Source organism: Buteo buteo, chromosome 19 (assembly GCF_964188355.1).
Source record: "Buteo buteo chromosome 19, bButBut1.hap1.1, whole genome shotgun sequence".
Lineage (NCBI taxonomy): Eukaryota > Metazoa > Chordata > Aves > Accipitriformes > Accipitridae > Buteo > Buteo buteo.
Window position 1 is genome coordinate 17,749,793 of NC_134189.1, and position 24,394 is coordinate 17,774,186.

General features: G+C 39.8%; 1 protein-coding gene across 2 annotated transcripts in view; it reads left to right on the plus strand.

Annotated features, from left to right (window-relative positions):
- BCAT1 (branched chain amino acid transaminase 1) overlaps positions 1-24,394 on the plus strand; it is a 67,766-nt gene that overhangs the window by 35,382 nt on the left and 7,990 nt on the right. Inside the window, exons 3-11 of one of the 2 annotated variants that reach the window (XM_075051369.1) lie at positions 9-209; positions 1,406-1,462; positions 3,534-3,644; positions 4,536-4,655; positions 6,931-7,094; positions 8,731-8,873; positions 14,755-14,840; positions 16,742-16,882; positions 18,027-18,101. In XM_075051369.1, coding sequence (XP_074907470.1) covers positions 9-209; positions 1,406-1,462; positions 3,534-3,644; positions 4,536-4,655; positions 6,931-7,094; positions 8,731-8,873; positions 14,755-14,840; positions 16,742-16,882; positions 18,027-18,101 — 1,098 coding nt within the window. The remainder of the gene's footprint in view (positions 1-8; positions 210-1,405; positions 1,463-3,533; positions 3,645-4,535; positions 4,656-6,930; positions 7,095-8,730; positions 8,874-14,754; positions 14,841-16,741; positions 16,883-18,026; positions 18,102-24,394) is intronic. The other variant, XM_075051370.1, reaches the window with a different exon arrangement.

Here is a 24,394-nt window from a genome sequence, read left to right on the forward strand (position 1 = left end):
TCCTTCAGGCTTCAGACATGATTATCACCCCAGCTACAACTTTCAAGGAAAAACCAGACCCCAGTGGTTTGGTATTTGGAACTGTGTTCACTGATAATATGCTGACAATTGAATGGTCCTTGGCTTCAGGATGGGAGAAACCTTATATTAAGCCGCTTGAGAACCTTTCATTACATCCAGCCTCCTCATCTCTGCATTATGCTATAGAAGTGAGTACTGAATCAATTTGGAAACTGCTATTTTGTTTCATTAGCCCTTGAAGCCATAGCTTTGTAATACATGGACTACTGCTGTCTTAGGTTTATAAATATAGTGTTACATATTGTTTTGTTAACTGATGTCCTTCCAGAATAATTCCATTATTTACAACTGGGTTATGTTTATGTTAGTATAACTCAGAAGCAACTCTGGCCTGTGGATTCCAGCTCACTTAACTTTCTAGCCTAGTGAAGGTGAGCCCTTTCTTGTATGGTGACAAATTCATTTGAGAAAGCATTCTAGTTCACTGGTGGTGGATCGGTCCAATTACTGTCTCTGATGTAACTTAATAAAGCACTGGATAAGACCACGTGAGATTCCAAGAGTAGCTCTAGTTTGGGGACCGAACATGCACTTTGTGAAAGTTATTTTAAGCTGTTTCAAAGGTTCATAGCTTGGATTGCAGGACAGGCTAGACAAATGCTTGTTTGCAACTCCTAACAAGTCTCCAAACTAGATCTGATATGTTCAGCATATACAAGCGATTTAAGCAGAGAATATACAGCAAGGAACTTTGGAAAGTGAAATGTTAAGTCGGAAACCAGCGTGGTTAACAGTTTCCGTGCTTAGCTGCTTACTGTCTAAAGCTGCCTTTTGTGTCCCCAGAGCAGCTTTGACTATACTCACATCTGTGTGAGAGCCTCAGTGGGGCACATATGCTGAAATGGAAGCCTGCTTCTCCTCCCACTTCTGGGTAGGTGGGAGTGTCTCCACTGAAGTTAGTGGAGTTGCTTGTGCTTCTTTTATTATTTCCTTTTTTTTTTTTTTTTTTTCTTTTTGTTGTTGTTGGTTTTTTTTTTAAACCACTGATGTAAGGGAAGGATCAAGCTTTTCCCTGCTTGTCCCTGAGCTCCTGCCTTCACCATTTTTTGTTGTTGCTGTTTTTTCTCCATCTAGTCACCAAGCCTCCAAAGGTCTTGTGTAAATTACAACAGGCCACTGTGACTAAGGCTACAGTTCTTGATCTGCCCAAGAAGTAAGAAACCACGCTGGAGTCCCAAATCTATATTTCACTCTTAGTAGCATATTGCTTTAATGCTCGGCCTCTGGCCCAGTCTGAAATCATTGCTAATATGAATATGCTCTTATTTTTTTTCCATTTTTTTTTTTTTATTCTTTTACCCTTATTGCATCACGTTTCCTCTAGCCAAGAGGACAGACAGAGGAGAATCTGGTGCCAATGCTGTGGCTCAATGAATACACAGTGGGTATAATAAAAATGATGAATTTGGCATTCCCTCCCCTTTCTCCTTGCCCTCCATGATGCAGTGTGATAGTCTGGATCTGCTGAACTCCAGATCCAGCTCCTGTGATGTACGGATGTCAGATAATATTGTTTGCACACCACTGTAGCAGCCAACCATCAAGCAACCACAGCAGTTGCTTTTATTCAAGTTGAGCATTTCTGGAACACATCACTGTCTCCCTTTTTAATGAGTGAAAGGTTTTACTGAGCTCTGGAAGGTTTAAAATATTTCTTTTTGGAGAAAAAGATTTAACAGCTTGAGAAGGCTTTGTGTTTCAGTAATGATGTGATTCTTCTCTCAAACCATTGATCAAACCTTAGTAGTAACATTCCTTCCTCTTCCCTCTCATTAAAAGTTCTGTGAATGTGTTTGGGAGAAGGGTGGGGGGAAACAGCTGTTCTGTGATAAGAAAGTAGCATTACAGGAATGTGGTATTAGTAACTGACCCAATAAAAATCGCTTCAAAGTATCAACCGTATCACCAGCTATGCTATCCTTTATTAAAGGTAGAATTTTTTTCTTGTACCTACAATGTCTATCCTAGGAACAGTTTCTTTTTCAAAACTATGTACAAAGTTTTTAATAGGGTTGGCATTGCCATAGGAATAAGATAAATTTTGAAGGCAAAAAGTTCTGGGTTCTAATTCTGGTTCTGCTACATAGTTGGCATGTAGCCTAAGGAAAATTGCTGGGATTCCTGCAACCCAGTTAGAACCCAATTAAAATTTGTCATGTGGAAGGACCTAGCTCTGTCATGGGACTGCACAAAAGCTTTCTAAACATTGCATTTCACTGATCTGCATGAGAAAATGTTATAGAATTTAATAAAAATGAAGCCTTGAGTATACTAACTAAAATTATTTATACACAAACACGGCGGGAAGGGGGGAGGAGTGTCCAAATAAAAAACCTGCATACATAGACTTCTAACCACACAGAATGTATTTCCAGCCATTTTTTGTGCAACAGTCAGGAGGAGAATTCTGAGGAGACTGACAGCAGTGATGCAGTTAAATTCATAGAACTTATACTGAAATTTAATGTACAAAGGAATGCTTTAGAAAACAAATTATAAAAATCTGAACTCTTGTTTATAAGCATAAGTGATCCTTTAATACTTAATCTAAATAATACCTGTATATATGTATATATTAATGTGAGCTTATATAATACATGTGTTTTCTGCCTATAACTATAACTGGAAATTATCAATCTGTAGCTGAAAATAACTGTGGGTATTTTGTGGGCCTATGTTTTTTGCTGTGGTTAGGAGATGCTGTAGAGCATTCTGCTGGGAGGACACTGGTGGGATAAGGTTTTCTGGTAAATTGGTTGTCAACAACAATCATGCAGATTCTGCAGTTTGACAGGATAATTATGACTAATTTAAGTTTCCTGTAAAGTATAGATAAAAAATTTTCATGCATTCTTCCTCTAGTGTAAGGCTCATGCATCTGTCTTTCATGCTAGCTAAACCCCCTTCCACAGCGTAGGGGTACATGAGGGAAATAGGTGACCAAGATTTTGCTACAACTATAGCAAGAACTGCAACAGAGTTCCCTTAATTACCTTATTCTATGCTTCCTGCCAAAATGCATTTTGGACAGAGCCCTAAAAATGATTAACATATATAATTAAATTCTATAGATCTTTTCCGTAAGGGAGAATACTGTTTTGGCTCAGCCTTAGGTATCGGTCAGGATGTGAGAGAATAGTTAAGTCAAACACATGCTACAAATTTTAATTGTAATCAAATTATGAAAAAAATGGTTATCATTAAGTCCCCTGACAGAGAAAGATATATCCGAAGCACAGACAGGTCGTCTTTATAATATAAACTTCATAATAGTACCTCACAGGAGTGTGTTGCAAGGATTAACTAGTTAGTATTTATGCTTTGAGTACTGTGAACAGGAAAGTTAAGTTCTTTTATTTCCAAAGGGTGTGCTCTGCTTTTGCATAGATTGTCATGGGATAACATATCTCAATTATTATTTGATTTCTTTTCCATCCTTTTTGGCTTGGTAGTTGTTCGAAGGAATGAAGGCTTACCGAGGAGTGGATGGCAAAATACGCCTGTTCCGGCCAACCCTCAACATGGACAGGATGGCGCGATCAGCAAAACGAGCAACTCTGCCAGTATGTAGCCAAGGCATCTTATTCTCCTGAAGTCAGAGTGTATTTTCATTTTCAGAGTGCAAATCTCTGAAACTTTACAGTAGTGTAACTTTTATCAAACTCACTAGCTCTTGAATAGTTCAGTTAAACTTTGTTAAGACATCTTATTCAGTGAAGGGAACTGTTTGAAATGCATTTTTCTTTTAGATCACAACAGTATTTTGCTTTCTTTGTTGTCTCCCTACTGCCTCAGATGTACACAGTCTATTGCTGAGGGTTGAGTGCTGTTCTGCAGGTATTTGCATGCAGACAGCTGATGAAATTTTTCTGGTGCTAATTTTCTTCCTTCTTGCCACTTCACTTAAGTGCTTCAGCCTCTGAGTGCCTTCATTTTTGGTCATGCTAGCAACTTAACACTGCTCTTAGCAGTTGTATATCAGCCAGTGAATTTCCTCCCACACCTACTAACTTTATTACTGTAAGAACTTTGCAACTTTGCAAAACTGGGAGACTTGGTGGGCCCTTTAGAGTTACAACCCAAAGCACTCTTCTGCAGAAGAGGTGGTGCCATAGCTTGCAGCCTGCCACAGTGAAGGTGTTGGTTGCACAGGGGGTTCTCTCCATGTGCTTTGGACTCAAGAAGAGGCAATGGCTCTTTTTTATGATCTTGGGAGGATACTTTGTAGCAGGAGGAGGGCATTCAGGATACTGTATAAAAAGGCACAGTAGCAAAGACCACAATTCTGTAAGAAATTAACTCAAGGAAGATGATGTAGTCCTATGAACCTCTATGGACTGTCACTGTTGCGTATCCGCATGAAGTGTTCCCCTTAGCATGTGAATCAATAAAGACCACAGAATGTTTGGGTTATATGTCTCCATTTGCTTTTCTCCCTTGCTTTTCCTTCCTAGTGTTTTGACCAGAATGAGCTGTTAGAGTGCATCCGGAAGCTTGTGGAAGTGGAAAAGGAGTGGGTCCCATACTCAACTACTGCCAGCCTGTATATCCGTCCTACCTTAATTGGAACCGAGGTGTGAAACATTTTTTTCCCCTCTTACCTTTTGTTTATTTAAGCACGAGGCAAAACCCTGCATCCATAAAGGAAAATATGCAGCAGTCACTAGACAACAGTATTACAGTTCAGGGGCAAATTGTTTTTATGCTTTTCCTTTTGAGTTAGTCACCTTTAGCTCTACCTCACAAATTTATGTTGACCACACCACCACCTAGTGGACACATTGATTCAGATCACAGAAAGTAAACTTCGATTCATTCTGAGTGGTAACGGCAAAATGCAGATTAACTTTGGTTTTGTACTAAAAGGATAGTTATTTGTGCCATGGTAATGTATGCCTTTAAAATACTAATAATACAGAGACAATGTGAGGGAAGAGAAATTTGCTGTGTAGATTTTGTGATTTCATCTCATACCTCCATCCTGACCTTAGTGAGGAGATTTTTGAAGATTCTACCCAGCAAATTAAGATGGCTTTTCTGAGAGAGACTTTTAACAGAACTAAGAACAAGTTCTTGTGTCAATTTATTCTTGAACCCAGACAAACCTAACTTTATAAGAGGCTCCTTAGCATCTAGGTATTAGTGTGTACTCTGTGAGTTTCATGTGGGTGTGAGTCAAGCCTATAGTATTTATAAAGGGAATTGGAAACAGGGAGTTTATTTTAATTGAAACTTTAAGGGTGTTTTTTAGCAGTGCCAAGAGAGAAACCTCTAATCGTAGAGCATAGGACAAGGAAGCTAAAGAATGTATGGTTCCTAACTAGGCAAGTTACTCTTCTGCAATATCCACATCTGTAAGCAGTTAACCATACATGAGCATTACACATTTCACATGTGTTCTAGGACTCCATTAATTTAATGCTTGTAAACTAGTTGCAGATTTTCAGGTGGAAAGATCTCCACTCAATAACTGTAAAGTATTAATATTAAAAATTGATTTTTTTTCCTCTTTTTTTGTTTTTGGAAATTCTTCTGCTGTTGAGCTTTGTTTCAGGTTAGCCAACATATCTGGCCTTTCCATGATGTTATTTGCTGTTTCTGGGTTGCATGTCCTGCTAATCTTTTATGAATCAGCGCAATTATGAAACCCAATCAGCACAATCTCCAGAAAAATATGAAGATCTCAGTTAGTTAATCTTGTTAGAAGTTTTGCTGAAGGAGTAAGGTAGACAGAAATCAAAAGAACCCTCTCAGCACCTGAGGAAGGCTTGTTTGTATTTTCCAGTAGTTCCATTATTACACTATTATTTTCCCTCCCACCTCCCAATTTAGCTTCATGTGCTTTGCGCACAGTGTTTTGCTCATACTTTTGGTCCTAATGATTTCAGTTCAATAACTTTTTTCAGTGGAGACCTAATCTTAGAAACCTAGGATGAGCTTGTTCTTTTTGTGAGACTGGTTTCTCTGAATGGAGACAAAATACTAACACGTTCAGTTGCATAGAAGATTCCAAGAATCGTGGGCAACCAGCTGCACGTAGCCCTGCTTGAGCAGGGGGGTTGGACAGAGGTACCTTCCAACCTCAGTCATTCTGTGATTGTGCGGTCAGTCCTGAGTTTTGCAAAGAATCGTATAGTTAAGCGAAGTCTCCTACCACAGGATTCAGACTTTGACCAGTGCCAGACTTTTCACCTCCACCTTCAAGTATTGATGGTGATGACTTGAAGTGTGAGAAGCCATCTCTCAGAGAAGAAGAGGGGGAAAAAAAAAAAGTGATACATTCCAGGTTATTTCCTGTGCTGTTGTGTGAACCATTTCCAGCAGGCAGATCATTTTAGCTTGTCACACAGCTATTCACAGAGCCAGCACTCAACTCTACCAATGCCAGTTCTAAGTGGCATTGGCTAATTCTCATCACTAATGCAGCTGACAGTGGTTCCTCCATGGTTGTTATTGCTAGCAGTGGTCCTTGCCACTCCTCCCCCCAGAAAGCTTTGCAGGCTTCTGCTGTGATTAATTCATATGATTATATAGTATCTTGTTAAGCTAATTTCTGAATTCTCAAAAGCTTGAAACTATTTGAGGAGATTAGAATAATATGTACATAAATGAAACAGCTGTAAGTGAATGGTCACAGTGGAAAAAATTAGGGTTGTTATGTTGCTTGGATAGGAGGGAAGTTATATAAATATTTTCTCTCCATTGCAGCACTTTGCATTGTCCTGGTAAAAGCACTCTCGTGCTGCAGTTCCTCTGAAAGCAGTGTTTCAAAAGCTAATTGTGCAGCATCTGATGTTTGGAGTGAAGTATACCAGTAACTTTTTATTTTTTTACATTCCTTATTTTCAGCCTTCCCTTGGAGTGAAGAAGCCAACTAAAGCCCTACTGTATGTCATACTTAGCCCTGTGGGCCCTTACTTTGCAAGTGGAAGCTTTAATCCAATATCTTTATGGGCAGATCCAAAATATGTAAGAGCCTGGAAAGGCGGAACGGGGGACTGCAAACTGGGAGGGTAAGAAAACATAATTCTGCATCTTCAACATAGCTCACAAAGGAGATTTGGTTTTTAGTGAAGTAACTAATCCAGTAGAAGTAGGGGTATTAAATGTAGCAGTTAAAAAAACAATGTACTATAACAAAGGTTTCAAAATTGTACTTTGCAAATATTATTTATTCAATTCAGTTGCATATTTTTGTTCAGAGATTACAGCCAAGTGGATTATTTGCAGATGCAATTTTGCAGCATCTCAAGCTGAGGAACTGGACCTGGAAGGTGTCTGTGTAATACTTTGACTGTTCCCCTTGCAGAAGTTGACACTAAAGATATTACTTCTGTGATGCAGCATTCAGTGTAGCAGCCTGCTGCCAATTGGACAGTGAGCTGCATTGACTGCTGACCTCCTTCCTTGGCAGACTGTCCTGATGAGCCATCTGCAGTTAGCTAGGGGAGTATGGGTGTTTAAAGGAAAGCATGGGATAATTATCTGCATTGACTTGACCATAGTCTGGCAGTTTTCTGCTGAACTCAGCCAAAGCACTAGTTAGGTACAAACATAATTGTTGATGGCCAAGTACTTGACTTGTAGAGTGAAGCTGCTTAGGACTTGACTGGAGCAAGCAACTTGGATGTGGCTAAATAAATTACTTGATTATACATCCTTGGTCTTTGGTTTAAATGAAGCTTATTGTCTCTACCTGGGAGTTTCTTTTCCAGGCAGGAAGTTAGTAGTTGTCAAATGCTGCTGAAGTGAGCTAGTAGAATAATCAAAGGGCAAGAAAACAGCTTTCCTTCATTCAGTCTGATGTTCTGAGACCTTTACTCTTTGTTTGTGAGTTTTTGCTTAGTTTTAGAAATATATTAATTGTGTCCTGTGCATCCTTCATATGTCAGCTGTGAAAAAAGGAATAGTCTGGAGTCACTACTGACTTGATTCGTGCCCAGAGGTGAGAACTCCAGCGTGGTCAGCACTTTGGAGCTGCTGACTTTGGGTCTTGATGGTTGTTGAACATGAGAAGCAAAAACGGTTTCCCCCCCCTCAAAGCAGCTACAGAGTAAACACATCTTACTCAGTTATGTTCACTCCATAAGCAGCATTTTAGGAAAACAGTTGCTCCTCAAAGATATGGAATTCAACAAGGCCCGTCTGCAGCTCCTGAAGCTACTAGTTCTGTGAATATCTTTTACTAGAAAAGAAATAGCTTGCCTCTGGTGATTTTTGTGTTCCAAGAGGTTCATCTGACATATATGAGATGAGGTAGATGGTTTTGTTTTGCTTTTTTTTAACACCATGAGCTGGATGGGAATTGTTGCTCTCTCTCCAGGATGCCAACTGCTAAATAAAGAGAAATACTTTCCTAAGGTGTCTAATTGCAATGATTAGAATGTCCAGAAAATTGAATAAGAGGTATTTTTAAGACTGTTTCGATGGATATGTTTGAGCTGCTGATGTTGTTCAGCCCTTCAAAGTTTTTGGGTTGTAGATACAAATGATCTAGTAAAATGCTAGTAGAGTATTTCCAATGAAAATATTCCAGGGACAAGCAGTGACTGTGCAGAGCACTTGCTCGTAAGGTAGATGTGCACAGAAATGAGAAAATACCCAACCAGGTACTCATAACTGTTTGCTCTTTCTTTTTGTTTCTGGAAGGAATTATGGTTCTTCTATTTATGCCCAGCAAGAAGCCCTGGAGTTAGGCTGCCAGCAGGTTTTGTGGCTCTATGGAGAAGATCACCAAATAACAGAAGTTGGAACAATGAATCTGTTTCTCTACTGGATAAATGAAGATGGAGGTATAGTAACACAAAACACAAACTTTAACAGAGTAGACAGTTGGGACCATAATCCACAGAATTATTATTAGAGTGCAGATCATGAACCTTTTAATGAAGATGATTTAATAAGAAAATCTCTATTCTCTTCTGAAAACTGATAGGTGACTCTTAGTCATACCATTGTGAAAGAGGAGATTCTGGAGCAGCTGTGAGTACTGCCTGCTGATAACATACTAAACTGTTGGGCCGGTCAACGTGCTTAGAAGAGTCTAGCCATACAAAAGGTCACACTGCAGGTTTGGTGTCAACTGTAGCAGCAAGCTTGATCTTGAAGGAGGTGTTGAGTCAGAAACAATGCAGACATACTAAAGACACCATATGGCTGTGTAACTCTTCAACCTCTGTAGCTTTGGGCAGGAGTATTTGCCATCATCGCTTTCTGGCGAGTCAAATGTTCCTGAAACATAGCCAAAAGTATTTCAGCATCCAACTGATGAAGAACTCAGCTCTTTCTTTGAAGAATTTGAAGTTCTGTGCAGTGGAGGCACAGAGAGAGAGAGAAACACGTCAGTCAGCGTTCCACATCACTAATGCTCAAATGGTGCTTTCAAGATATACCATCATTCTTGAAGCCGTTTTTACCTCTTTGTACTCACAGTCATCTCTGACCAATGTACATGCTGATTAGAAAACTGTCTAGTTAATGAGCAGCCAACTATTTAGGCATCTCAAAAACACCCATTGGGCATGCAAATATTCAGTGCTTGAGAAGTGATAGCTGCAACTGAGAACTGGTTTGGAAGAATACATGACTGTAAGTCCTTAAAGTATTAAGCCAATGTATAGGCAAGTGAATAAAAGGACACCTCCTGACTTCCATGAGTGCTGGCCTTCCATGAAAATTAAGTGTTATTGAATTTTTTTGTGGCAGCAGGTGCAGGGTTCAGACAGATATCAACATAGTGCCATGGGTACCCTTGAAAATTGACATTTTTCTAACAGTGCTCAGCTGCAGTACAGAGGCAACATTCTGTGAGGACAGCAGTGTGCTTTGGATAGTGTGGTTAATGGGAGTCCAGCTACCTGACTCCTGCCTCCAGTTTCATTACTTGTTCTTCCACAAAATCTTTACCACTTTTGTAAGAAGAGGGATGTTACTCCCTCAGTGTTGAATGAGTCTGTGAGTTCTTGTGAATTAAACTATAAATATGAGAAATCTTCTTGTTGTTGTTTTTATAGCAGCAGATTTGTCAGTGTAGCTAGATGGCCAAATTCACGCCTTGTGTAACTTTGCTGGAGAGACATGAAAATAGATTTTGGATCATTCTGCCCAGGGAAAGGACGCTGAAGGGGGGACGTAATTAGAATTCAATGTTCTCATTGTACTTAAACCAGGAATATGCTGGAATTATCCAGCTGCAGCACCGTGCTGTTCCAAAGATCTGCCAATCACTGTGTTACCAGTGCACTACTGAATAGTACTATTGTGAGGTGGCCGTAGCAAACAACTTGTAATTCATGCCACCCAAGCTAACTGTATACTGGCAAACTTGCCATTTCAAATGACATGGTCATTAGCATCATTGGAGCACTTTGCTGTCTCCCAGTGTGTTGATTAATGCTTAATTTATGATATTTTTGGTTGAGAATCACTCTTGCTGCCAATGTGTGTCATCACATACCTGCCTATGGCTTTACATTGTGGTTTAAAAAGTGTTTGCCGTTATGTTCTGTGGTTTTGTTTTGTTATGCAAATTCTGCAGCTGAGAGAGGGATCAAAAGTAAAAATAGTGAAACAGAATTGCAGATCATCATCAAAAGGAAAATGCCCTTCTTTGTGTGTTCAGCAGTCTGGACTGCTCTACTTGCTTTATAACAAATCAAAGACCTAGCCCAGTAAAGCCTAGACTAAAGGACATCTATGCTTCTAATGAGAGTAGGCTTTTCTTGCAAGCCTTTGCCATATATTTTTAGTTACAGCATTGTGACTAAACATGACATGTTGTCTTAGATGGCAGGAGGAGCCTGGAAAAATGTTTTGTTTGTAACATTGACACGGGATTAGAGGGGGAAACTATTCAATTTCTGGTAAAATAACATGACATGTTCCATGCTGCTCTTGTATGCCCACTGCTGCTCTGGCTGAGGCTTATAATGGCCAAATCTGGATCCCTGCTGTTGCATAAATACAGGAGTGTTATCATACATCAAGTACTGTTTACGGTTTATGTTCACAAAGTGAAAATTTTGGTCACTCTACAGTCTCTTCCACCTGCCTCTTTGGAGAACATAACAATCCCAAGAAGCTGTTAACATTGAAACTAATTTCCTGTAATAATGTCTGTTCTGCTGTCTGGAATATAGGCTTGACTTTATGGAAAACCCTAAAATTTAAACATATGTCCAACATGAAGGTTGCTAACTATGTAATCTGTGTGCACTTTCCAAAAATTTAGTTTCTTCAGAATGATTTGGAACCATCTGGGCTCTACTTCTAGCTTTAATGTTAAGGCATTGTGGATAGCATTCAGGCATTACTTAATATTTTTGTGCTGTTACTAAAATGGGGATTAATAATGCCCACTTCAAAATAGCTTACATAAATGGTTATATAATTAAATAAATGGGTTAAAAGATTCTCTGGAACAGTCAGGTAAAATATCAGGCAAGTTTGCTTAGTGTTCTGTAGGTGGAGGATTATTTGTGCTGCAGAAGTATTTTGTACAAGTAGGCTACTAACAAAATAAGGATCTACCTTCTGCTCTAATAGAGAGCCATAGCAATAGCATGGAGGGGGGAGCAGCAGATGAATGAGATGCCAGACAAAGAAAAGGAGGAGAAAGTGATTGAGGAAAGTAAATTGACAGAGATACAAAGACAGAATGATTGTATGAGGGAAGAGTAGAAGAAAAGCCTGAGGGAAATACGGAGAGAGAAATAGAAAGGTCCGGACCAAACTGGGAGAGGAAGTCAGCTGTTAATACTAGTGAAATTAGGGTTTGCTGGTTTCTCCTTGACCCTGAAGTTCACCTGGTATCTGTTATCATTTTGGTAAAATATGTGTTGTTGAATTTCTCAGCAATGTTGTAGTGTGACTAGTACTGAAGGCATCCCATGTTTGGAATCTTATCTGCTACATGTTCAAAAATACAGGTGTGTAAAGATTGAAGCTGTGCAATATGCAAGACCTCATTTTAAAAATCCCTTTAAACACTCTGATGGAGTTCTGTTGTTACAGCATGCCTATACCATGCCTGGTGTAATGGGGTACTGGACTGATAGTGCTACTACTGTAACAATAACAGTAGTTAACTAAAGAGAAACCCTGACATTTTCCTTCAAATGCTTTCCCACCCCTTTTTGCTACTCAGTATTTTAAGGTTTCTAGCCCATCAAAATAATTCAGAAGGCAAATGGATTCTGTGAGCTCACAGTCTGGTTTTTTGGAGATGGACAAACTGATGTCATATGGAGCCTGGTTTGGCATCAACTCACAGAGAGGATGAGCTTTTTGGCATGCCATGTTGTATAGCATTATCATCTCTGCTGGATACCAGGGGAGCAGATGTTCCTTGGGTGGCCCCAGGCTGGTAGGCATCATATGTGTACTTGACAAAATTGTACAGAGCAGGCTGTTTGAAATATTTCGAGACTCCCATGTCCTGTCTGCTCAGTGCTGTTTGGTGGCAGGTTTGGCCTGGCATCTTTTCAAACTATCTCAAATCAATTAATATATGTTGTTGAGCTTAAACGGGTTCTGGCAAAGATCTGTGGCAACATCATCAAATAGAGAACGTCATGTGGTGTGTAGTCACAATCCTTGGTATTAAGGTCCATGTTATTTGAAGTTTTCTGTTAGAGAAAGGGGAGCACTTACTTGTATATGACTGGGTCATAAATGGAGAACATCATGTTTTCAGTATTCAGAATCAGGTGAGCCCTGTGGCTCATGGAAAATGTTTAAGTCCTCTTCTTTTGATAGGTGTGCCAGAATTAGGACCAAACACACATCATGATTAGGAGTGATGCTAGATAGGCTGGAAAAGGAAAAGCTATTGTTCCTGACTGTATGAGAAAGAAGAGACTACTGCTGTACTTAGGAGTCTGGGATAGGTTAGGGAATGGCACTATTGGTTAGTCAAACCAGAGCAGAATATATAGCCTGTTCTAGGGCAGCTTTTTTATACATTTTGGCATGGCAGTTTATATCTATTACTTATGTGTGTATGGGTCCTCATAAAAGGAACATGGAACCATAGATAAGAAAAACTTCTAGTCCAAATGAATAAATCCAGGGCTGGCTGCATTAAAAAGTAAAAGACATTTCCTGAGACAATGGACAGTGAGTAGCAGATTCAATGAACAATTCCATTTATTTATCCTCAGTTTCCTCTATCCCACCCCAGCTCCCAAAGCACCCTCTTGCAAGAGCAGGAGAGCGCCATGCTGTAGTCAGTCTAGAGCAGTGTATGCACTGGCTGGCAGGCAGTGTTTGTGCACATAATTATCTAGCTGACTGCTGAAAACAGAATATTAAGCAGCTGAGCTCAACCTGCTCTCACAGTCCAAGGATGAATACCGTGTTTCTCTCTTCTACCCAGCTGCAAGTTTTCACAGGACCTATAGAAACATTTTTAAGACAGCTTCTCCTTTAAGACTGCTTCAAACAGGCCTGGATTCAGTGATCTTTAGTGGGTAGGAAGAAGGGGGCATAATAAAAACGTGAAGATACATATCTTGTCCTTTTATGTGACCTAGGTAAAAATTAATCAAAAACCTTAATGGTTTGTGGATTTAATGCACAGGCTAGTATCCTTATAAGATGAAGAAAGATAATGGGTTCTCACGGGGAAGAGAAAATGGTTAGGAAAAAAAATATGAAGAGTATTACTGGAAGACTGTGGATGTCTTCACTTCTCAGTGCAAATTTGAGACTGTCCTAAAAGAGCCCGGCTGTCAGAAAGAGTAAATGCTCAGTATTCTTTGATAATGGAAACCACTGAGTATGCTATGTGATGGTTTAAAATGAAAAAGATTAACTGTGATTTGCTGCAAAGGTCAGATGGAAGAACACAGACTACATAAAAACTTTTGTGTTGTAATTTAAGTATTTACCAAGTATGGATTACCATTTATCTACTGTTTCATTAGTTATGTTAGATGAACATTTATCTAATGTTCTTTTTTAAAAGCAAACAAGAAAAACAAGCTAACAAACAACTAGTTGAACAATTTGAGTTGTTGATGCTTTTGGAATTTTATTAGGACTGCTTTTTTTGTGTAAAGAGAAAATTAGAGGAAAAATAAGACAAAAGATCATTAAGGAAGTCTCCTCTCAAGATGCATTTGGCAAGGTTTCTGCTGCTTTGCTTGTTCAGTAAATGGGCCTCAAAATTTCTGGTAGATGTTTCATGTTAATGGTATGAGGTAGGTATAATGAACCCCATATTGCTAAATTAAGTAAAGCAGTTCAGGGAAAGTTATGATCTGCCCTAGGATTATTAGGCATGGCTTTCCCTTGTGCCTCTCTATTCTGAATTCAAAGACTGGGCCATTCAATGGTTCCCAGTAGTTATACAGTGAATCCATAATACCCTGAGGAATAAAACCTACTACTAGGCTTTTGCCATGTATTTATTAATGTATGAAATAAGTTTCTTCCCCACCCACTGAAGTATACTCAAAAGGTTCCAAACACTCAACAACAACTTATTTGAATTGAATTTGTGTAACTTGTGTTCTTATAGAACTCTGATAAAAGTTGCATCTTGCTGGGTAGGGAACATTTCTGATATCATTCGACTTCTTTTTAATTTTCATGTTTGGTGTAATATCAGTAAACATTATTTTTGTTTCTTTGTTTTTCAACCAGTGTTTCTATTTCTTTTGTGTTTGACAGAAAATGAACTGGCAACCCCACCTTTAGATGGCATCATCCTTCCAGGAGTGACAAGACAAAGCATTTTGGATCTGGCACGCAATTGGGTGAGTGTTTTGACCTTGGCAGTAATGGTTTCAACTATCACGTTATAACATCAACAAAAGTTAGCATTCCTGGTGCTCAGTATCTTGAAGTTCAACTGATCTGGTCAAATCCCTTAACCTAAATGGGAACTAAGGGCATGCTAATTCATAGATTCCCAGCAACATCATCAGAATACACACACCTGTCACACAGAACAATACCAAGCTTGTTAAAGTAGCTCCGTGTAGTATTTAACATGAAAATTCTCATTAAATCCACTGGTACCAGCAACTTAAAGCAAGGAAACAAACAATTACCATGCATGACCACAGCTATACTTCAGTCATCAGCACACTATTTCTCCACTTAGTTCTCATGGTTCCACCCTTATTTCTAATAACTAGCATGCAGCCTAAAATCCAGCCACAGTCTTGAAGTCATCTGTCTGCTTCCGGATTCCAGTTCTGTAGTATAGCCATCCAAGTACTTATTTGAACACTTGGGACTACCTCATATCTTGAAATCCAGCAAACTGTTCACTCTGCCTGTACTGTATTCAAAGGTTTTATTGCGGCTTGGATAAGAATACTATACAGCCAAAGGCTCATCAAGCCAAGTATGCTGTCTCCTGGTTTTGGCCAGGCTTATGTTTAGGGAGGAATAACAGGAATAAGAGAGGCATGTGTGATACTTACCCCCTGGTATTAACTCAGCTTCCAACCACCTGTAACTGAAAGGCTTCCTGAAATACAGTCACAGTTATATCACTTAAATCTAACTTGCAGTGAAGAGAGCTAGGCATGTACTTCGTGGTGCATGTGTGCCACTTGTTGACCTGCACCAAACTCTTATGTGTCCTTATTAGTATTGGTAATTCCCTAGTGCAGATATGCATGCGCACTTCTCAGTCCCGTCTCCTTTACAAGACAGATATTCCCAGTTGATAGGGCTTGTTTGTGACATACCAGACTCTCACCTCAGTCCTCTTGAATAATTAGGTGTCTTCTACTCTCACAAAGGTTGTTCTCTTCTTCCTGACCCCTGTTCCCTAACGTATCTGAAACTCTGCTTACATGGTGCCCCTGCCTCTTTCTCCAAATACTATCCCATCCAGAGCTAATCATGTTTTCTGCTATCGTAAGCATCTCTCTTTCGTGTTAAAAAGCTTGTATCTAAAACAAGGGCTAAGCTTTAGTTTGGTCTGATAGGACAATAAAGTCCACATAATCCATTAAATGAAAATTTCAAAGTTTGAAGTTTATTTTTGTTCTTTAAACACATCCCCTCAATCAGTTGCTATGCATTCTTCAGCACTTGTAGAAGGTAAGACACTCCCTATGTTAAGACTGTTCAGTGTGAACTGCTTTATTCATACCTGCAGTACAGTTAATTATTGTATGTGACAGCTGTGTGCAGGCTACAGTGTGAAATTTCACCAGGGATTAAAGAAATATATCACATCTAGTTGGCATTGCAGGTGGAATTAACAGAATGTATTTTGCTTAGTTATTGTCTGAGAGTGGGATGCAAAGATCTCTTGACATAATTGAGTAATTTTTGTACAAACTCTAGCATGCTAGAGACCATGAGTAGTCAGATCCTGTGTCACATAACCCATGACAAATTCTGCTGTGTTGTTCCCTGATGCAATACTGATATTCTGTACCGAATCAGAGGGAAGTGCCACTTAATCATCAGCATTGTATCTGGCAAACCACTGGCTTCCTTGAAGGTCATTCTTTTGATTAGAGTCTATCTTGAGTGATACTGGGAGGTTTGAAAAGATCACAAGATCACAGCCAAAACTTGACTGATTGCCACTAGGCTAATTGTTCTGTTAGAGATGTTTCAACATGGAAAACAAAAATACAAACCATTTTTAAGCTTTTTACAATTTTTATGGTTGATTCTTCTTGTGCAGGAAGAGTTTAAAGTATCTGAGCGATACATCACCATGAGTGACCTGACAGCTGCCTTGGAAGAGAACAGAGTAAAGGAGATGTTTGGTGCTGGAACAGCTTGTGTTGTATGTCCTATCTCTAAAATTTTATATAAGGGCAAGGTAAGAAAATGTCTCTTTTTTTTTTTTTCCTTCCTTCTTTCTTCAGAATTTTATCATTAATTAATTGCAGCTGAAGCAAAAAACAAGTAAGACAGAAAAGGAGTGCTGCCAGAGGCTCCTGGAAAGATGAACACTGTATGTTGTTTCTCAAGTGAGTTACTGCTCTGTTGTCAGAAGAGAACTTTCCCTCTCATCTTGTAGGGGTTTTTAATAGCCAAAATTATAAAATCTCAATTCCTGGGAAAAATAATAAAAAAAATATTTCCCACCTCCCAGCCTGTTTGAAAATATACAAAAATACATTCTCCCATGTTTCTTTTAATGAAAATTTTTTCCAAAGTTAAGGCACCTGGGAAAGGTGAGAGGAAAGACTTGCCCAGGGAACTGAATTTCGGAGCCACTGCATTCTTTCCTTTTCAAGTTCATCTCTTCTTCACCCTTCATTGCAGAGAACCCAGCTCTGATGGAAGAGCAGTTTCAGGAGGGTGCGCAGCTGCTTCCACCTAATATATACCATATGGGAGATTTCTTCTGCACAGGTGGAATTCCACAGGCATTCAGACTGTTAAGCTGACTTGATGCTATTTAGCTAGCACAAGTTAGTTCAGAAGGCTGGGTTATTGCAGCTGCATATATGGATGTGCTTTGTTCCATTAAATATGACAAGTACAGTAAATGTCTGTTAGGTGATACTTCTTGAATTAATAAGATGGAATAAATGTATTGATATTATCAGATGCTAAAATAATATGAGAGACATCAAGGTGCTGAGTGATGGTAAGTACAATAAATGTACCTGTTGTCTTTCTACATGGTATACTTTGAAATAAAATACTGTATACAGTGTTACTACTCTTGCCTGTACAATATACCCTCCATTTTGGACAGATCTTTTCAAAGGCTTAGATTAACCTTTGTTTAAAAATAGCTTAACAGTTCAACTAATGTAACTTTTCACTGGCTCAACATGCCCTCCTATAAAAAACATTATGACAATCTTTGCCTACTTATAAGGAGGGCTAGAAAGCTTGATAAATATTTATTAAAATTCTTGGTGACCCTAAGGTATTCATACGTATATAAAGCTATTATTACATGTTATTCTCTCTCCCTTCCCTTCCCCCACTTCTTTATTCAATGTCAGCATTTGCACATTCCAACTATGGAGAATGGACCTCAGTTAACCACACGTTTCCTGAATAAGCTGAGTGATATCCAGGTAAGATTCTTTCTCTTCTTTAACCAGATAAAATAATAAAAGGTGAACATTTGAAAACATGGGAAATAATCTTTTTATTAGTGGTGCTATAGGCACCATTATATAATAATATGGGCTCTTTTGTTTGGTGTGATTATTCTATCAATTTTTTTTTTTCCCTTGAGAAAGTATGATATGGATGGAGAGTGATATATTTTTTTCCCTGTTCATCTTGGAAGCTGGATGAGAGTTATAAGATATTACTGTTATCAGTGAAATCCAGTACTGTTGTTATAAGTTCCTTTTTAAGGGTTAAAAATAGCGTTATGAAGCATCTGAATAACTGTGATCACAAACGAATATAGGCTAACCAATAAAGAGATGGGTGAAGTAGTAAGCACTCACTGGGTGCAGCCAACTGATCACCATTTCTGTTTCTCAGCATCTTTCCAATCATACAGTCACTTCTTGTTCTTAAAACAATTCCTTCCTCTGTGATTTGCTAAATGTCAAAGTTTGTTTAGAATCCGTGCTTGACCTCCATGTCTGGGCATAGGAGTCTATACCATTTCAGGTAAAGTCAATGAGCAGCATGTGATGCCCCTTCTTATTTTAGTTGCTTGTTTTCTTTTACTTATTTAGCATAGTTTATGGTGTGGGAGATTTGGGAATAGGAGCAGTTCTCAGCAAGTTACAAGCCCCTTTATTTAAGATCTGGTAGCAGCTGCTAGGCAGTATTGGCATGATTTCTTCAAATCAAGTCTGACGGTTACTCTTCTACATTCTTGGCTTTTGGCTCAAGGTGTTCTTAGATTTGCTACTAAAATGTTTATATTCCTGCCAGTAACCCCTGAACTAAGAATCTTCTTGAAAAATTGTGAGATGTACTGTACCACATAGCAACTCTATGAATCCCATAAAATAGCAGAACATTTTAAGAAAACGTCCTAAAATTTATTTTTCTTTCTATTTTACAGGCCTTTTACTAGTGTGTAGAAATAATCTGACACAGGGTTCTTCTGATGAGACCCCAGACAAAAACTACTCATGAATTGCAGTCTGCTGTCATATGTTGACACACCTAAAATCCATGATAAGCAGATTCATTTATGTAATGTTATGTATTCAGTGGTTTGTGCTATACTGCAGTCCAAGTTTAAATCCATTACTAGTCATTGTGGTTTTTTCTCATTGCTTAATTCAAGTAGGGTGAAGCAGTCTTAGACAAAGGGAAGTCAGGCTATCTCATATAATTTCAGTGGTTCTTTTGTACTTTTGTTTCTCTACATATTTTTACATTTCACAGCTGCCGGTCTCCAGCATAACTACTTTTTTTTTCCTTCCCCCTTGCCCAAGACTTGTAGCTCAAATGATGCAGCAAGACCACTGTTGTAGTTTAACCCCAGCCAGCAACTAAGCACCATGGAGCTGCTCTATCACTCCCCCTCCTCAACTGGACAGGGGAGAGAAAATATAACAAAAGGCTCGTGGGTAGAGATAAGGAGGGGGAGAGATCGTTCAGCAATTATGGCCACAGGAAAAACAGACTCGACTTAGGGAAAATTAACTTAATTTATTGCCAATCAAACCAGAGTAGGGTAATGAGAAATAAAACCAAATCTTAACACACCTTCCCCTCACCCCTTCTATCTTCCTGGGCACAGCTTCACAGCTTCACTCCCAAATTCTCTACCTATCCCCCGCTTAGCGGTGCAGGGGGACAGGGAATGGGGGTTATGGTCAGTTCATCACACATTGTCTCTGCTGCTCCTTCCTCCTCAGGGGCAGGACTCCTCACACTCTTCCTCTGCTCCAGTGTGGGGTCCCTCCCATGGGAGACAGTCCTCCATAAACTTCTCCAATGTGAGTCCTTCCCACAGGCTGCAGTTCTTCACGAACTGCTCCAGTGTGGGTCCCTTCCACAGGGTGCAGTTCATCAGGCACAGACTGCTCCAACGTGGGTCCCCTGCAGGGCCACAAGTCCTGCCAGGAAACCTGCTCCAGCATGGGCTCCTCTCTCCATGGGTCCGCAGGTCCTGCCAGGAACCTGCTCCAACGAAGACTTCCCATGGGGTCACAACCTCCTTTGGGCATCCCCCTGCTCTGGCGTGGGGTCCTCCCCAGGCTGCAAGTGGATATCTGCTCCACCATGGACCTCCCTGGGCTGCAGGGGGACAGCCTGCCTCACCATGGTCTTCCCCACAGGCTGCAGGGGAATCTCTGCTCCGGTGCCTGGAGCACCTCCTGCCCCTGGAGCACCTCCTGCCCCTCCTTCTGCACTGACCTGGGGGTCTGCAGGGTTGTTTCTCTCACATGTTCTCACTCCTCTCTCCAGCTGCAGTTTCTGTACCACAGCAACTTTTTTTCCTTCTTAAATATGTTCTCCCAGAGGCACTACCACTGTCGCTGATGGGCTCGGCCTTGGCCGGCGGTGGGTCTGTCTTGGAGCTGGCTGGCATTGGCTCTGTCGGACACAGGGGAATCTTCTAACAGCTTCTCACAGAAGCCACCCCTGGAGCCCCTCTGCTACCAAAACCTTGCCATGCAAACCCAATACAACCACTTGACTGTTCTTCACTAGGAAGGTGACATGGAATCAACATCTCTTCTTCTATAGAATAGTATTGGACATTTCTGGCTGCAACTCAAGGAGGAAAGAATTCCTGATATTCTGGTACCTTTTGTGTTGGTGGCTGAGCCAACATTCATGGGGGCAAGAAGAGGCACTCCCCCATCATGTTTCTGTTGTTTCAACTGTGCCAACTGTAACAGCTTGGGGTCTGGGTCTTTCTCCTCAAACAGTAGGACTGATAGCTAGGAAGAAGCATAGGCACCTTTGGTTCTAGTTTTTATTATTTGTTGAGAGGAAAGAGAGGCTCAGTATTTGATGTTCCCAGCTCAGTTACTTGTAACATTTTCATCTTCTTACTATATGAGTATACACAGGAGCCTTTCTCCAGAATCCCATTACATACCACAGTTTTATTTCATCTTTCTCATCCCAAGTGCCTGATACAAATATCTAAAATAACAGTTAATGTCCATCACTTTATTTTTTTTGTTGTCATATGTCCAGATTTATTACACACTTTTCATTGTGATACATACTGATCACTGTTTCCATAGCTCTCTGCTCTGTATTAAAGCCATCTTGTTAGTATGTCAAGTATCTATCTTTAATGTCTAAAAGCACTTGGGTAACTTGTGTGTTACCTCCTGATGTCTAGGTGATGCTATTGCAATATATGTTAGGGCCTTCAACAATTTGTGATCAGTTTGAGTCTGCAGTGATCATTTCTAATTGCAGTCACGGAACAGCTCAGCATCAGAAAGAGTTGAGGCCAACTCTAGCACCTTGTTGAGTGTTATGCATGGGAATATGTACTACCTTAGCTTGTCATGAGACAAGCAAGTGCCTTCTCTAGAAGAATGGCTTATGAAATCCAGAATTCTGTTTCAGAAGAAAACACTGGAATAGGTATCTTTCTCCCTTGGCCAATTGATAGTGAGTGGATTATTACGACAAATTTATCCAGCCTGCTTCCTGAGGCTTCCTCCCATGCCCCAATCACCCTGCTTTTCCACCCCAACCAAGGCTCAGGAGGAAGCTGAAAAAGTGTGGATTGCTTCTAACCATTATCTTTCTTGGATCTTTTCACTTCACAACTATGCATATGGACCTTTTTGCCTTTCAACTATGTACATACCATATGTTCATTAGTTACATGCCAAGAGTAAATCCATCACTCCTGAAAAGTGCTGGACTATTATGTATATGTTTACTTCTGGGTTTTCTTACTTCCTTAAAAAAGCCAAGAGAATTAGAACACTTCATCATCAGAAACATGATTTTAAAGAGAATGGTGGCTGCTTCCTCTTTAAGAGTCAATCGGTGGTTGCTGATTGTGTTTCTGCACATTTCTTTCTGTGGAGAGATGAGCTCATATCCAAATGAACCCCAGGTTGTCATACAGAAGACAATGCTGCAACACACAAAACGGAATATATAATATTCTTAAAATGTCAGAGAATTTTTCAGGATCTTTCACAAAGATCTTTTATATATTCTACCAGGAGGGGAAAAAAACCTGATCACTTTGCAGTACCATGAGACTACTGTCATATCATTTGGACAGTCTGTGGCTGTTATTCCAAAGAACGTTCAAGTTCTGAAGAATAATATACAATTGAAATTACAGCCTAACACAACTCTGGTCTCTGTGCTGTGCTGTGCTGTTGCCTGAAATAAGGCAATGTATCATTTAATGTTGGGTGATGGACATTTGTAAAAAAGTAAAAATTCTCAGTACCAACATTGTTCTGCATTTGAACCTGTAACCAAGAGGTGCAGGGCTCTGTATCCAATATCATTATACTGATTCCCTTGTGTACAATACATGCTTTTTTCACATTTTCAGATTATCTTCATTATTGTGTTTCCAAGTCTGTTTTCATGCTGCTTGTTGTTCTTTTGCAAGTCTTCTGGGTTCAACAGGATTTCTTTGGATTTGAACAGCTGTTCAGTGGAACTAGAGCTAGAGTGACAAATTAGAAACTCATGGGCAGAACTGATTCCATTTCTCATGCCAATTGAGAGAGACAGTAGTAGCACTGCGATATACATTTCCCTTCCTATCACTGAGTGGAAATAATGATTACTAAAGGCTGATAAAGCTTTTAGATTAAATCATTTACATTGTATACAGTAATGTTGTGCTTATGAATGAATTAGTCATAGTACACTGTCTTCTATAACCACTTGAGTTAGAAGATTTAGAGAGGAGATTCTTTTCTCTGGGAATATACTCACTGAAATACCACTCAGATGTTTTTGTGGTTTTGCATTCCATGCCTTAAGAATAAACAAGCTTTTGCTATACCCTTTAAAGGGTAGATCAGGATGCAACTTGGGAGGGATGGATAGAAGGTAAGATATATTGTTTATACCACATGATATAACATACATTTAAACACTGAAGTCAAGATAGCAGTGAACAGACATTTAGTCAAAAACCCTATTTTTCTCAAAGTTGCACAATCTAAATGGTTAGGTCAGCAGAAAACAACCAGGGAAGGAGAATGTATGTGTTAATTTTACGAAGCAGGACCTGTGGAGGGAGGGGAAGAGGAATGGGATTGACTAGCCTGAAGTCACAATGTCTTTGATAGAATCAGAAGAGGAAGATAAATCTGCTTTTATTTCTGGAATGAAAACATCTTGATTGTAGTATAACATCTTCATTCCCCTTTTAATTCTGGAAGCAGGTTCAAACCCTAGTCAAATGGCAACTCAGACCAGCCCTTGCAATTTCTGAAGTCAGCATCAGAGCATTAGAAGATACTACTACCTAAAGCCAGCAAAACTTACAAATAATCCCCTGGCCTTTGCCTTCTTTCTGATTTGTGGGGGGTAGGGTCCCACCTTTTCTCTGAGAAGCAGTGATATGAAGGTCAAAGACATCTTTTTTTTTTTCTCCCTTTGTTCCCATCCTCAACAAAATTGCCTCACATGAGAGTAGTCCAGTGCTTTGTGGTTAAACTAATGATACATCTGCTTTTCCTTGGTTAGAGTTCCCAAGGCAACATTGACATCTGGGAATGTAAGCTGGAAATCCTTTGGACAAGTAATTCATCCAGGGTCCTGTGTAGCACCATACCAGTATTTAGTCAACCACATCGCAGACTGTAGAACAGGAGCAGCAGAATTAGTAATGAAAAGAAAGGGTAGATGTGATACATGTGGAGGTAATTTAGAGGCTTTGCCTGTTGGAGTGAAGAGTAAAACACAAGCACACTGAACATCATTCCTTTGTGGATCTAGAAGTGTGTTTTTCTGGCTCATCCTGATTTGGAGCTTTTGTCTTTTCCTTGCTTTAATGTCCCTTTATCTCCTTTCCTGCTGATGCAGAACCTGGATTGGAGGAACTTCCTTTTACCCTCTCTGGAGAAATTCTCATCAGTGATAAAAAAAGTGATCTTTTCAGCCTACATAAGGCCTCTAAAACCAGTCCTCATTCTCTGCTGAAAAGTGTTTTCAAGCTCCCTGAACATGGTACTATGAGGGAAAGGGCTCCCAACTTACTTCTGCCACTAGTCTGTTCATCTCTGCTTTAGTTACACACTTGAGCCCTGTGTGTGTTTTTGGAGCTTGCTGGAGCATTGTTTACAGGACTGGTGACAAAGAGCTTTAGAACATGGAACCAGTTTAACAACCAAAAGTGCTGTTTTGGGACTGTATCCTCTCCTGGAAGAGATACAGCTCCATGTGGTAGGTTGCCTTCGTTTCTGCCTGATGATCCTGTTGGTTTGCATAT